At 38.8% G+C, this 15221-nt stretch overlaps 2 protein-coding genes across 3 annotated transcripts; both read left to right on the top strand.

Moving 5' to 3' along the window:
* Window positions 1-370: 370 nt before the first annotated feature.
* LOC137731441 (E3 ubiquitin-protein ligase RGLG3) lies at window positions 371-5281 on the top strand. Its single transcript, XM_068470545.1, has 12 exons — window positions 371-506; window positions 836-989; window positions 1401-1485; window positions 1561-1701; window positions 1789-1902; window positions 3030-3127; window positions 3238-3317; window positions 3392-3497; window positions 4287-4414; window positions 4500-4662; window positions 4759-4815; window positions 4957-5281. Exons 2-12 carry the CDS (start codon window positions 840-842, stop codon window positions 5038-5040), a joined length of 1206 nt encoding a protein of 401 aa, XP_068326646.1. The 5' UTR covers window positions 371-506; window positions 836-839; the 3' UTR covers window positions 5041-5281.
* Window positions 5282-8337: 3056 nt separating this feature from the next.
* Window positions 8338-11816, top strand: LOC137731384 (uncharacterized protein At1g76660-like). 2 transcript variants are annotated; one of them, XM_068470494.1, is made up of 4 exons: window positions 8338-8835; window positions 9387-10658; window positions 11253-11469; window positions 11560-11816. In XM_068470494.1, the coding sequence occupies exons 2-3, from the start codon at window positions 9416-9418 to the stop codon at window positions 11444-11446; spliced, it is 1437 nt and encodes a 478-aa protein (XP_068326595.1). In that variant the 5' UTR covers window positions 8338-8835; window positions 9387-9415; the 3' UTR covers window positions 11447-11469; window positions 11560-11816. The 2 variants fall into 2 exon arrangements, with proteins under 2 accessions (XP_068326595.1, XP_068326596.1); XM_068470495.1 differs by having other exon boundaries at window positions 8339-8835; window positions 9482-10658.
* Window positions 11817-15221: the final 3405 nt, after the last annotated feature.

Here is a 15221-nt window from a genome sequence, read left to right as displayed (position 1 = left end):
ATTTCCGGGACGGGATGTCACAAGAGTCATGTGCATTTAATGAGGGCAATTTTGTCTTTCTTGAGAAAAAAAAATTAGCATATTGTCTTGTGGATTTTTGAGATTATTTCTAGATCCACACCTAAATCTAAATAATCTACCTATATCATAAATCATTTTTAGCTACCTATTTTATATGTAATTTTTGCTTATAATATACATCTTCAAAATTAGTTACGTTCAATTTTATCTTAAGCATGCTTCTTTTATAAAAGAAGGAAACAAAGACAGAGCATTCACGGCTCTCACCGTTAAAGCCAGAGAAGGGGGGAGGCGATTGATTTCTTTATTTTTTTTCTTTTTTATTTTTTTTTCTTTTTTCTCTTTAAATAGAATAAACTAGGTCAGCGCTCTCACTTTTTCTCTCTCTAACTAGCACAGGGGAAGAACTCTCCCTAGTATTCATTATTATTTTTATTTAGACACGAAAACTGATTTAAGAACAGCAAGCAAAAGCAAGCAAACAGGTTTCTCTTTCTCTGTGTCCGACCGATTGGTTTTTTTTTTTTCTTTTTTTCTGTGTTTTTAATTTGGTTGTTAACAACAACAATAATAATATTTGGGGATGAGCAATTGTGCCTTTCTTATTAGCATCTATGTGTGTATTGGTTTAGGACAAATTTTGATTATTCTTAATTAGTTGGTCGGTAGAATTTGGTTGAATACTAAGAATTTATTGTTTTTTGTATTCCATCAACTAAGAATTTGATCTGGATTCTGGAGTTCAGTCTTACGAGTCCCCCATACACTGATTCTAATACTCTTCTCTTTTTTTCTGTTTCATTTTTTGAAACAGGGAAATGGGGAATGGGGAATCAACATATGATGATGCTTCTCAGGACGGCTCTGTGCATGAACCGCCTTCCTATGCAGGGACTTCAATGGGTTCTAATCATCCACCAAAGCGACAATCCACACACATAGCCGATAACTTTAACTCTTTGGATCAGGTTTAACCGCTGACTTCTTTTTTTTTCCCCTACAAGATTAGCATCCCAAGAATTCTTTTATCGGACCAGTATAAGCTTCTTTTTCACTTTTCCATTTAAAGTGTTTACATTTCAGTTTTGTCGGACCAGTATAAGCTTCTTTTTCACTTTTCCATTTAAAGTGTTTACATTTCAGTTTTGTCGGACCAGTATAAGCTTCTTTTTCACTTTTCACTATGGTAAGAAGAATGAAAGAACATTTATGATATGCCATTTTCAACAAAATTGTACAGATGACATTAAACTGCAAAAGATGTATGGCCGTCGTATCTTAACTGCCTTTTGCAAGTGCCATTAAGGTCAAATAATTTATCACTATCTGTTATTATTCGAGCAATCATGTTTAGTAACCAGAAGCATATATATTCCCAGGTTATTTCGGCATTGAGAGAAGCTGGCCTTGAATCATCAAATTTAATACTTGGTGTCGACTTCACAAAGAGCAATGAATGGACAGGTAATTTTCCTATTAGATCAGCTTCTTTACATGAGTTCCGGATGGAGATAAAAGTCACCTTTCAATGATTTGCAGGAAGATATTCATTCCATAGGAAAAGCCTTCACGCAATTGGTAGCACATCTAATCCTTACGAGCACGCGATCTCAATAATTGGCCGTACATTATCTCCATTTGATGAAGATAATCTAATACCTTGTTTTGGATTCGGCGAGGGTTAGTTTTGAACCACAACTTTACTTTGGTTGAAAGTACCTTGTGATTTTCCAGCTGAAAATCGTCTGATATTATCTTCTTGTGTAGCATCAACGCATGATCAATGCGTGTTCAGTTTCTATCCTGAGGGTCGATACTGTCATGGTTTCGAGGAAGCTCTTGCACGATATAGGGAGATTGTTCCCTTTCTAAAGTTGTCAGGTTCTTCAAAATTTCCTTATTGTTTATGCTATTTCCTTCTGCAAGGTGGCATAATTTATATTCCTTTATTGTGTGTATAGTTTTGTTTTTATTTTGGGGTCTGTCTCGTAGAGTTTCATTAGCTAAAATTCTCTCCCTCTCTCTCTCGCTCTCATGAATCCCATTGATTCTGGATCTTGACCTCTGTAGAAAATCTGGAGAAATCATCTAATGCTTTATTCATAAGAAATTGAATTAGTAGTTCAAGCAATCACAGGAACTTGCCAATACTTTGACAACTTTACTAAAATGTTAGTCAACTATACTACTCCTGCCAACAAGCTCACCCTCCAGCTCATAGATGGGGGGAGGTTACGTTCACTGCTGCTAAAGTGGCCTTTACTGTCACAAAGGTCCAAAAAGTTGCAGGCTATTGATCATTGCCTTTTATTTATTCTTCCTTAGTTTTAATTACGAATAATGATTTTCATGTATTAGGTTGACTAACTTACATCGTAATTTTGCTTAGCCAACAACAAAAAAGTGGATTACGGATCGGTTGTTTCTTAGATTGAATTTAAAGGTGCACAACTCCCTTGAAATTAACTAATTAAAAAAGGGGCCCGGAATATGCCAAGATCTAGCTAACTATAGTTCAAACCATGCCAGGTGTTTTGAGTATTTTGAAATTTTTTCACGTTCTTGTTAGAATGATCCTAACAACGTCTTGGCATGCTCGATTATCTGTTTATCTAGCTCTGTTCGGATCTTTAACCATTGTTGTAGCTCACCATATGTGATTATCTCCTTTAACAGCTGTGAACGAGATTGGTATTGTGTTAGTTCACTGATTATATTACTCTCTTGAGTCTTGCCATATTTCTTAGTTTGTGATGTCATTTGAGCTTCAAGTTTGTTAAATAATTCTGTTTATGCTGTCCTTTAGCTTTTTAGTGGATCCTTTTGGTACAAGATAATTACTGCCACACTATAGCTTTACTTGAGTACGATAGTAAGCCAGCTTGAGTCCATATACCTGATCATGATTGTCTGTTTATATCAATAGCTATAGTCACCTTAGGCTCAACTATTCTTATTCCAATGTGGTGCATACACTGGATGTGTTATTTTTGTTTACTTATTCTCAGGTCCGACCTCATTTGCCCCCATAATTGATGCGGCAATTGACATTGTTGAAAAAGGCAACGGGCAATACCACGTTCTTGTCATTATTGCAGATGGACAGGTTGATGAAACATGTTCGATGCATTTCTTTTTCTTCTGTATCGTAGGTTCATTTGCTTTTTCTATTTTATATTCTACTTATGGTTTGGGAATGCCTCTATTTTGACACAGGTTACTAGGAGCCCTGATACTCCTCCTGGAAGATTCAGTCCACAAGAACAAGCGACTATAAATTCCATTGTTGCCGCTAGGTAAAGAAACATATTCTTCATCTTGGGTTACGCCTGTTTTTCTTCTAGTGTTGACCACCAGAATCCTTCAACAGTCAATATTCTCTCTCAATTATCTTGGTTGGAGTTGGGGATGGACCATGGGATGCAATGCAGCAATTTGATGATTATATTCCACAGCGCTCATTTGACAACTTCCAGGTATTGAATAACGTCTGGCACCAAAATTGGATTTTGCTTTCCTTCTGTAGGTTGGACCCTGATCGTCCCTGTTTTAAACCCTTTTTTTTATTTTTTATTTTTTATTTTTATATATCAATGTTTGACATACCTGTGGCTTCTTAAGATGTGTTCTGATTTGTTGATAATTTAAAATGGATTCTGTCTACAAGTAATGAAACATAATTTTTTTTTTTTTTATTGGGATTGCTCTATGAAGCATGGATAAAGGCATGAAATATGCTGTGATACAAGGACATATTGAAGTGGCTAATCTTGAAAACATTGACATGTTGAAGTGGCTAATCTTGAAAACATGGTTATTAATCATAGGACATGGGGTTAAATAAATATTTCAAATCAGGTATTTTTGTTGTGATATTTAGTAGTTAGTTGATATATCAACTTGCTTTTTTTTGTCCTTTTACTTCCATAAAATCGAAATCCTTAAAGATTCAGTTTAAGTTGATAATTAAAGTGTTACTAGTAAAAGTACATATTGCGACTGTATTTTCTTCTTCAAAAATAAAAAATAAAAAGGTATTGCGACTGTACCCCAGTAGTATTGGATTGGATTCTGCAATAACAAAATAAATTGAAAGTTCACTGAGGGAAACCAGACACCAGAAATTTATTGTTCTGCTACATACATAGTAAGTCAAGCAAACCTTCTTAGTACCAATTTTGAAGTGGATGAGATCGATAGAGTGGTCTTATTTGGAGAGCAGATGGTACATTATGTCAACCTCCTTACATGTTTTCCTCCTACAGTTCGTCAACTTCACCAAAATCATGTCAGAGAACACAAATGCATCAAAGAAGGAAGCAGCGTTTGCACTTGCTGCCCTCATGGAAATTCCATTTCAGTACAGAGCCACCCAAAGGCTTCATTTAGTCAGGTACGGACTTGGGTGTAAGTTTCTAGGAAATGCGTGATTTCAGTTCATGGATTTGCAGATGTTTGACTCTTTCTACTTAAAGCAGTCGCGAACCTGTAGCTGGTCCTCGTACAAGGGCACTTCCACCTCCACGTGAGGTGATGAATCATGATATTGCAGTTAATTCAATCCCACCCATGGTGAACATTCAGCAAGTCAAGCCCACAGCTCCTACAGCTCCTACAGCTCCTACAGCTCCCGAGGAACCGGTATTTCTTTCTCCTTCCCCTCATGTTTCTACTACTATTTCTAGCCCAAACGTTGGTTCAAGTGACCTTATAGTTTGAAACGTGTTCATGCTTAAGGTCTGTCCCATTTGCCTGACAAATCCAAAGGATATGGCTTTCGGATGTGGTCATACGGTAAGTGTTGCTATGGAAGCATTTTGAATTTATTGATGGAGTTTTTATTGTGCTTAATGTATAGTTGTATGTTATTAAAGTGAACGTTGCCTGCAATTATTTACTGTGTATTTTTTTGTCTTTTCTTTTTGTTGGTTTAAGACATGCAAGGATTGCGGGCTTAGTCTTGTATCGTGCCCTTTGTGTCGGGAACCCATATCAACACGCCTGAGACTATATACTTGAGAGTTGGGGATTGCTTGGTTTCTTTGATGGCTCAAAACTTATTAAGGTGCTGTTGCTGCTAATGAAAATCCCACCGCAGATATTGTATGTACTAATCTCTTGAGCTATTTGCATGATACATTACTTTGGAGTATCATATTTTGTAAGTAGCCTTTGTTTACCGCCAGCAAGCCGATTTCATTGGTTTTACTTTGTTGAACATATTTCCTGTGGCCACATATTTATGTATCATGTTACTATCCGGATTTGATTTGTGTTTTTTCTTGTCCAAAGCCCAATGTTTCTGTGGCAGAAATTATAGACGGCATATAGCGTAAGCATCAACGCATTGTCACGTAAGCTTTTGATTGAATTCATTGATTGATTAATTTCGAAAGATAGGACTTAGGAGATATATTCTATTAAGTGCTTTTTTTCCAGGTCATAAGTTATCTAAGGAAAGCTAATGAAGTCTAACGAAAGCCAGGGACTGAGCCATCTGACTGGATAACATGGTAGCTCATGCCACCGTCAGAAAGGTTGGAAGAGAGTGATTCGATCCGTCTGGAAGGCACCTTGTCGACTACCCCCGTGTAGGTTTCCATCCAGAGGAAATCGGCGGCTAAAAGATAAGATAGAAGACCAAGAAACATTGAGAATGAAAAAAAATAGGGTAAATTACACAGAACTACCTCAATTATTAGGTCATTAACAGTTTCATACCTCGTCTTTAAAAAGTTTCATTGTCATACCGTATCTACGAATTTGTTGCAATGTCATCCGTCAATTTGTCTGTTAATTCTCTGTTAAATGCTAGCGTGTCTTAAGCGGGAACCACTCTTTATTAAAAAAAAATTAAATATTAAAAAAAAAAATTTAAACGGGGGACCCACTCGTCCTCCACTATCCCTCCTCTCTTCCCCATATCCACGCCGATGAGGAACACAACATCAACAATCCACCCAAACAGTCCCTTAAACCCACTAATCCATCCAAATAGTCCGTTAAACCCGACCATCGCCTCCCCTAACTTGCAACTCACCTCTACCAGCACATCCAGGTCCCGAGAGTGTCACAGCCAGCACAATCGCCCTTGCCTGCTTCGTCGGGTTGTCACTCTTGAACATGCCCGACTCGACAAACACCTCGTCTAGGTTCGGGTTGACGTCCTCGTTGCGCACATCCGGGTGCAGATTAACGGAGGGGAAGGGGGATTTATGGGTGAGATGGAGGGAGGTGGAGATGGAGGAAGAGAGGGTGACGGTGGGGTGGTGAAGGAAGGTTGGGGGTGTTTGGGGGGGGGGCACGAGTGGATGAGGAAGAATAGAAAAAGAAGAAGAAGAAGAGAAGGAGGGGGTGGGTCGAGGGGAGAAATGTTGGCGTGGGTCGGGAAGGGGTCGGGGGAGGAGAAGGTGGTGGCGGGTGGAGATGTTGGCATGGGTGGGGAAGGGGTCTGGGATTGCAGGGAAGGGATTTGGGTTTTGGGTGGGATAAGGGGGGCGGGGGAAGAAAGGGTGAGGGAAGGGGGTGGGTCCCCATGCCAAACAAAAAATGATTTTATTTTATTTTTTAATTTTTAAATATTTAATTAATTAATTTTTTAATAGAAAATGGATCCCGTCACTTGCCACGTCAGCATTTTAACGGAGAAATTGACAGACAACTAACGGAAGGTATGAAATTGTAACAAATTTGTAAATGAGGTATGACATTGAAACTTTTTAAAGACGAGGTATGAAACTGTTAATGACCAATAGTTGAGGTAGTTCTGTGTAATTTACTCAAAAAAAATAAGTCTGTTATTCTTATACGATAAGAGAGATGCCCCAATTTGATGAGTTTTGAGTGAATATGGGGGCTTGGGGTTGCGCGACAAACATTTATGCTATTTAAAATTGTGGCAACTGACGATTGGCATGCGAAACCGTTGATTTATTTTATGTGGTGATTTGATTATTTGATATTTAGGCGTGTTTTTCTTTGTACATTAATTGGCGGTAAGAAGAAAACAAAAAAACTATACTATATACATGAGGTTAGGATAGGATTGTCATGTTTTGCTTTGTATATAATGGAGGATATGATTACTTATGTTTTGCTCGCAGTATCTCGATTGCTGTTCATGAAGACTTCATCCATCCCAACACATTTTATTTTAGTCACCTCTCCCTTCTCTAAAATTGGATGGATTGGAGGATAGCTGTTAATGAAGATTTCATCCCTAAACATTTTATTTTAGTCACCTCTCCCTTTTCTAAAATTGGATGGAATGGAGATAGGATAGGAAACGAATTTCACATAAGCGTAGAGTTATTCGGGTGTGCCTAGCTACAACCATGAAAATGGTTACCACATATGCACAGGATTCCATCTATTATCGTTTTCATCATATGAATAAGCTCAGTCTCATTTTTTTTTTTTTTTTTGGCAAAAAGCTCAGTCTCGTTTAATGTCATTTTTGTCAAATGTCATCACAATCTTAATATTCATCGGCACATTTACAAAAAAAATTACGCTACTCGTTGGTATGTCAATAATATTTGGTAGATATAATTAATTTAGTGTCCAACTGTCAAAATTTAATATCAATACGACTCGACAATATAACATCATTCAAATGACGTAAATATTCGGCATTAAGTTCTTTGTTTGCGTCGTTCTGTGTATTGTGGCGAATTATATGTTTTGTATGCCTATTTAACTGAACGGCCCCTATACATTGCGCAACTATACTTGGCATCAAAACCCCCCACACCCATTTCTGGCATCACTGTTACGGACAGTGTACGTAGGGTCCAATTTTCCCAATAGGATCCTCTTCGGATCCTGGAGATCCTAGGTATCCGTGAATCGTGTTCGTTCATTGTATATTGTGCAGTTAGTTTTTATCAAGTACTGTTTATATTTAATTTAAAATTAAAATTTTTAAAATTTTTTTTCACCGTACAATATACGATACACAGATACAACTTACAAATTTTTGAAATCCTAGCAAAGAAGATCCGGCGATGTTGCGGATTCTTTTCCCAATTTTCATTTCGACATTTCTGAGCGCAGTAGCAGGTTGGCAAAATAAGAATAAAATAAAAAGAATTATAATTAAGCAGCAGCTCTAACTTCAATGGCGTTCATCTCTTTCCGTCATGCCATTCTTGTCTTGTAATTCCCTCATTGTCTTATCCCGGTTCAAGGCCAGGCTTTCACGGTTCGCCTTCCTTGTCTCATTGTAAACTGAAACGCACCGTATTGTTTTTATTAATATTATTAATTATTATTTTGTGGGCATATATTATAAAATAAAAAAAGAAAACAGAAAAGAAAAGATGAGCGGTGTGAATTATCAAGGACACGCAGGCAGTCTCAGTCGTCTTTCTCTTTCCCTATCACTTCACTTGGATCTTTGCTTTCCCTTTCGCTTTTGTCTTTCCCTGTCTTTGATCTGCACTGCAATTCTCCCCTTTTCTTCCATTTTCCATGTACAATTCTACATCCTTGGAATGGCAAGGGGAATGTCAATGAGAATGGGAATGGGATCGCATCCTTGATTGATTACTTTAGATTTCATCGTTTTAGCCTGTCCAATTTTAAAGCGACAAGAAATTGGTGACTTTAGAGTGAGAGTGAGAGTGAAACAAACGGAAGCGGTGGTGTTGGGTGGTGGGTGGTGCCTGGTGGCAGTCACCGGCGTCTGCTGCTCCTGGTTTGCTGGCAAAAGGAATGCTGGAGTAGCGAGAGTAGTGAGCTTGTGGTTGAAGGAGCTCAAAACACACTGCTCTAATGGGCTCCGAGCAGAATAGATTCCCTCAGCAGGAGCGGGTAATGCTTCTCTCTCTCTCCCTCCCTCCCCCTTTACCTCTTTCTCTCTCTAGACTCCATGTTGTTACTCTGCTCTTTGATTAAGAGAGAATAGATATATAGTGTGTTGCTGGTAATGGGTGAGTGAGGGGAGGAGAGGAGAGTGTTACTGTCAGATCTGGGGCCATTTTTGCAATGTTTGGGTTTTGTTTCGTGGGTTTCAGTCAGATCTGGGGATGACGTGACTTGATTTGCATCGTGTGGACAGATCTGCTTCAGTAAAATATAATTCAGGGTGGGCATGTTTCTTGCTCGCCGATCACTTTCCAGTTACAACATCATACCCAATTTTATCTAGCTGCGTCTTTGTCATTATCTCTCATATGATGCTACTGCGTCCTCCCAATTTCTGATTGTTGATTAATTTATCTGACTGCTGTCATTCATCAATTTCTAAATAATTTTGCCAATAAATTGTTGCTTGGATCACAATCTATCGAATGCATTATACTCCCCTTTGGGCCTTACATTTGATTTTCCTTATGCATTTATATGTTGGTTGCTTTGTGTAGTTAAACAGAACGGATGCATAACATCCAGAATGGTTTCTGAGTTTGCTTTGAGATCAATTTCCAATCTAACCGATAATGCCCATTTGTATCGACAGAGAAAGAGATGGGGAGGATGTTGGGGTGCATTCTCTTGCTTTCCCTCACAAAAAGGAGGAAAGCGCATAGTGCCTGCAACTCGCATTCCTGAAGGCAATGCATCAGCAAATCAGCCAAATGGACCCCAAACAGTTGGGCTTGCCAACCAAACAACGTCGCTAGCTCCTTCTCTTCTAGCTCCGCCTTCTTCTCCAGCATCATTTACAAATTCAGCCCTTCCTTCAACAGCGCAGTCTCCTAGTTGTTTCTTGTCTGCCAACTCACCTGGAGGTCCTTCATCCACCATGTATGCCACCGGGCCATATGCCAACGAAACACAACTTGTCTCTCCTCCTGTTTTCTCAACCTTCACAACTGAGCCGTCCACAGCCCCTCTCACTCCCCCACCAGAGTTGGCTCACTTAACTACTCCATCTTCCCCAGATGTACCGTATGCTCATTTCCTCTCATCTTCAGTAGACCTTAAAAGTACTGAGAAGACCAATTACATTGCTGCAAATGATCTTCATTCAACATATTCCCTCTATCCTGGAAGTCCTGCTAATAGTCTCAGATCACCAATTTTAAGGGCATCAAACAATTGCTCATCGTCATCTTTTCCTGAGCGTGATTTCCCCTCACATTGGGATCCATCAGCTTCTCCCCAAAATGGCACCTATCCAAGGCGTGGTTCTGCAAGGATGTTTGGACATGACCCAGTTGGAGCCTCTGTGTCATCTCAAGACTCAAATTTCTTTTGTCCTGCTACATTTGCACAGTTTTATCTGGATAATCCACCATTTCCTCTTGTTGCTGGAAGGTTAAGTGTGTCCAAGGATTCAGATGTTTACACTACTGGTGGGAATGGAAGTCAGAGCAGACACAGTAGAAGCCCCAAGCAAGATGTGGAAGAAATAGAAGCGTATAGAGCATCCTTTGGGTTTAGTGCTGATGAAATTATCACCACAACACAATATGTGGAGATTTCTGATGTAATGGAGGACTCGTTTACCATGACACCTTTCCCCTCGCATAAATTGCCTTCCGAAGAAAGTATGGAACCGACATCTGTCAATGAAGGACTAAAAGGACATAAGACAAAAACAAACTTGCAGAGTCAGGATAGTCTTAAATCAGAACCAGATCTTGATGACGGTGGACATTGTGACTTGGCCATATCGTGTACTGGATCCGAAGGTGAACTGTCATAACTTTATCTAAATTTCTCTATTTTTCATTAGTTTTTGAAAATCATAACAGGTATTAAGTAAAAAATAAATTAATTAATAAAGTTCTCAATTTAGAAAAGTCATTGTTCGACTGCTGGAGCAGCTTCTTGAACCTTACTTATTCACAAGCCTCTGATTTATCCGTGTTTTCTTAGCAACCTGATGAAGTACTAATCTCATTAAAATGTATTCTAGTACATCTCTGACAGCTTCATTCATGCACATTTAATTAAGTCTTCTTCATCGATTGATTTCATTTTCGCCAAAAGAACTGGAATTTATCAGTCAGTGCCTTTCACGCTGGTTTATCGAAATTTTAGAGGCAAGGCAACTAACATTTACACTCTTCATTTTGCAAATTTCTCCAATAACGGCTTTTGCTGTCATGTGTGCTTTTAAAATGGAAGAAAATTGTCAAGGGCAGACAGAGAAAAGTAATCAGGGAGAGTTCTGTGGGATGAATGAGTGTTTCATCTTACTTGAAGTCTCTCTTTCCCCTTTCTTCCCCATCTGGTTCCGCCTTTATTGTTAGATAGTAATGTTCCTTTCTTGTATGACTCAGATCACAAATCATGGAGGCAGTCTAGTGACGTCTCTCGATCAGGTACACGTGGAATTCGTATTGTGGCCGATGAAGAGGACATTTTTTCAAAGATGGGGTCGTCTAAATTGAGCAGAAAGTATCAGATGGGTCAATCTAGCTCAGATGCAGAAATTGATTATAGAAGGGGGAGAAGCTTACGGGAGAGAAAATGAGAATTTGCGCGGAATGACTAAGAGTAAGCAATAAAGCATTATTAGTTGTTTCACATGTGTATGAATTTGATGCTGTGTTTTTGCTTACGCTTCTGTGTGGTGTTGTGTGATAGGTGGAATGATCTAACCGATGATGTAACCTGTTCTTTCAGTGGTTTGTGATCGGTCTCTGTGATTGATGAATGCTGTTGCTGTAGGTGAATGAAACAACTGGTATATGTGTTTTTGGTGAAATGTGGTTAGATATATATATATTATATTCTTGGAACGTGTATTGCAACATCAGTTTAGCTATTGTTCAGGCAGTATTTTCTGTACCATTTCGATGTGGCGTGGTCAGATAATGGGAGATAAAGGGTTTTCGCTTTGAGTAGTGTGTTTTTTTCCTTGCCCAAGGTCCAAAAACAGAGAAAACTTGCTTAAAGCAGGATAAGTAAACTAGCAAGATTATCAGCTATATAGTTGTTTCCCGTGTAGATATGCATCAAAGACGATTCCAATTTTTTATCTGAGTGTAAGTGTTGATTATGCAGTGTTGATTCTATGCCTGTACTGTTTGTCTGGCTCGAGGTAGGATCATTTTCTATGCAATTAATAACAATTTTGTAAACCAGTTTGTTCCTCCTGATTGGTGTCCTGATTCCTGAAGGGTATGAATTGGAAAATGAATTTTGAAGGAGCTTATGATTCTAGTAGAGGTATTGGTGGTCTGAGTCTATTAATTAGTTAGCTAGGGACCTAGGGACTTAGGGGACTTAGGGACATAGGGACTTTGGGACTTTGGGACTTCGGGACTAGGAAATTAGGGACTTGGGACTTAGGGATGTAAACAATTTCAAACAACCTAGTAAGATGTCCTCTCGTTTGTGTGCAGCCAAACAATTGATGATTTATTATGTGCTTCCATGTCATCAAGAATGACTCCTGGCTAACAACATCGTTCATGTCTAGGCCATGATTGCAGGGATGGCTATCCCCGCTAGATCTTGTCCCTTTTGGGCTAAGCTCATTTGCCTGCGAGATTCTTCTTTGGGCTTTGCATAGCCAACTGACCCTTTCTGCTCTGCTCAGTTCGGCTTAGTGCATTGTTTTACATGAGTCCATCACGTGAGTTCTTGTGTGAGCGCTGGCCTGCGGAGGTGTCACCTCCGCCGGGCGTGATTTACACAGACATTTCCTTAACACTAACTCTCATTCCGCGTGACAGTTAAATGCTGGTTAAACCCTAAAGATATTTATGTCGTCTTGACTTGCTTGAGTACATGTAGCCTCCCCTCTGGAAAGCCAGGGAAATTTGGTTACCGCATTAACTTATTTTTTTAGGCAGCATGGCGATGGATAAATTTCATCTCTTTAAGACGGAAATATTATATTAGAAAAAAAATTAATTCTTTTGATCTTCTGTCCCTACAAACAAAAACAATGCATTGAAATGACACATGAATTCATTGTTAACATTTTTTTTGCTAAAATCAAACACTAATCATTAATGTTTTATGTGTTCTGATTTGACTTGTCAAAATACCAAGGTCAAATAGGTTTAGTTTTTCACACAGGATGTTCCCCGTATAAATTGGGAAGTGTGTTTTTCTTTGAGTTAACACAATGCCGTTTTCGACCCTTAAATAATATATAGATTGTAATTTGGACTCATCAGTGTGGCTTCCCACAAATTCTAGGGCCGAGCAAGCAAGGTGCTCGGTATGCATTGTCTCAAGGAAACATGCAACTGGACCTGAACAAATGTTACTTTGTCACCACGTATCGACTAAAGAATAGAAGGGGCAGCTAGCAAATCATGTCTACATACTTGGTGCATCAAGTGCGAGAGCAGTGAAAGACTCGAGCTGGAGACTTGGGGCTCGCAAATGGCCTATATAAGGAGGATGTGTACTTTTGATAAGTCGGAGAGAAAAGGGACTAGATTAATCTGAGCGCTATTTGTAACCTTTATGCAATATATATAAGTTCCATAGTGGATGTAGCCCTATATTTAGGGGTGAACCACTTAAATTTTGTTTGTTCAATTCTTACTCCTAAGCCCACCAAGGGGCTAAGCATACTAGTCCATGTTAACCTCCTATTTTCTAGCTTTCACACTCTATAATCCCAATTAGTTTAGGATTAGGAAATAAGTTAGTTTTTCCTATTCTAAAAGGATGTAGGAATCCTATACTTGTAAGGCATGTAACCATTGGTCTATTAACTATAAATAGCGATGAGAAAACCAAACACAAACCAAAATCACTCGAATGCATATTCATCGGTTTTGAGAAAGGCGTTAAGGGCTACATGCTACGAGATCATATCTTTACACGTTGAGTACTCCCCTTCAAGGATTGGATCCAAGCTTGTCAAGTAGATGCTGAAACGAAACAGAGGCTAAGGCTTTGGTAAATAAATCAGCTAGTTGATTATGGCTATGAGTGAAGACTGTATGAATAACTTTAGACTGAACTTGTGCCCTAATGTAATGAAAATCTACCTCAATATGTTTTGTTTGTTCATGGAACACAAGATTAGCTGCAATATGCATGGCAGCTTGGTTATCACACATAAGGGACATTGGTTCACATTGCTAGAAAATCCCAAATCTGATAGAAAAACCCTTGAGCCAAATGAGTTCACACACAGTAGAAGCCATGGCTTGATATTCTGCTTCGGCACTCGATCAAGCGATAACCTGCTGTTTTTTACTCTTCCAAGTGACAATATTTCCCCCACAAATGTACATTACGTTGTGTAGATTTCCAGTCAAAAGCATTTCCTGCACAGTCAGCATCTGCGTAGCCAAATATCTTGGTGGAATGTTTATTGCGCATGAGAATACCATGACCAATGGAACCCTTGAGATAATGCAATATCTGTTTAATAACAAAAAGATCTTTAACAGTGGGTGCATGCATGAATTAACTAACAAGACTCACCGCGTATGTGATATAGGGTTGTGTAATAGTGAGGTAAATGAGTTTGCCAACCAACCATTCATAATAGCTTACATGAGTGAGAGATTCACCTTCCATGTCCATCTTTAACTTGCAATCCAATGGGGTATTGACTAGCTTGCAATCAAGTATCTTAGCTTTTTGAAGAAGATCCAACACGTACTTCATGCGATAAAAAACAACCCCTTGTGTATTGTTGCCATCTCAAAACCAAGAAAATATTTCAACTTACCAAGATCTTTCATAGCAAACCTTTTATGGAGTGATCGTTTGAGAGAGGTAATCCCATCCATATTATCACTAGTAATGATAAGATCAACATAAACTAACACCATTAATTTTTCCGCTGAACCAATTCGAATAAATAATGACAAGTCTGCGTTACTTCAGGAGAACCCTACCTCTTCCAAAACTGAACTTAATTTTGCATACCATGCCCGAGGGCACTACTTCAAGCCATAAATGACTTTTTAAAGCTTACACACAAGGCCATTGTTAGAGCGTTGAAAGTGTCCTTGAGGCAATTGCATATAGACTTCTTCTTCAAGTTCCCCATGCAAGAAGACGTTTTTTATGTCCATTGGATATGATGACCAGCCTTGGTTAACTGCCACGAAAAGAAAAACTCGAACTGTGTTCATCTTAGCACGGGTGCAAAGGTCTCTTTGTAATCTATCATGTACATTTAAGTAAAACTTCAAGCCACCAATCATGTTTTATGTCTTTCAATAGATCCGGCAGAATGAAATTTGAGCTTGAAAACCCCCTACTGCCCATTGCTTTCTTCCCACGAGGAAGTTGAATAACATTCCAAGTATTATTGTCATTCA

The sequence above is a fragment of the Pyrus communis genome, chromosome 4 (genome assembly GCF_963583255.1).
Source record: "Pyrus communis chromosome 4, drPyrComm1.1, whole genome shotgun sequence".
Classification (NCBI taxonomy): Eukaryota; Viridiplantae; Streptophyta; class Magnoliopsida; order Rosales; family Rosaceae; genus Pyrus; species Pyrus communis.
This window is presented reverse-complemented; position numbering and strand designations above follow the sequence as displayed.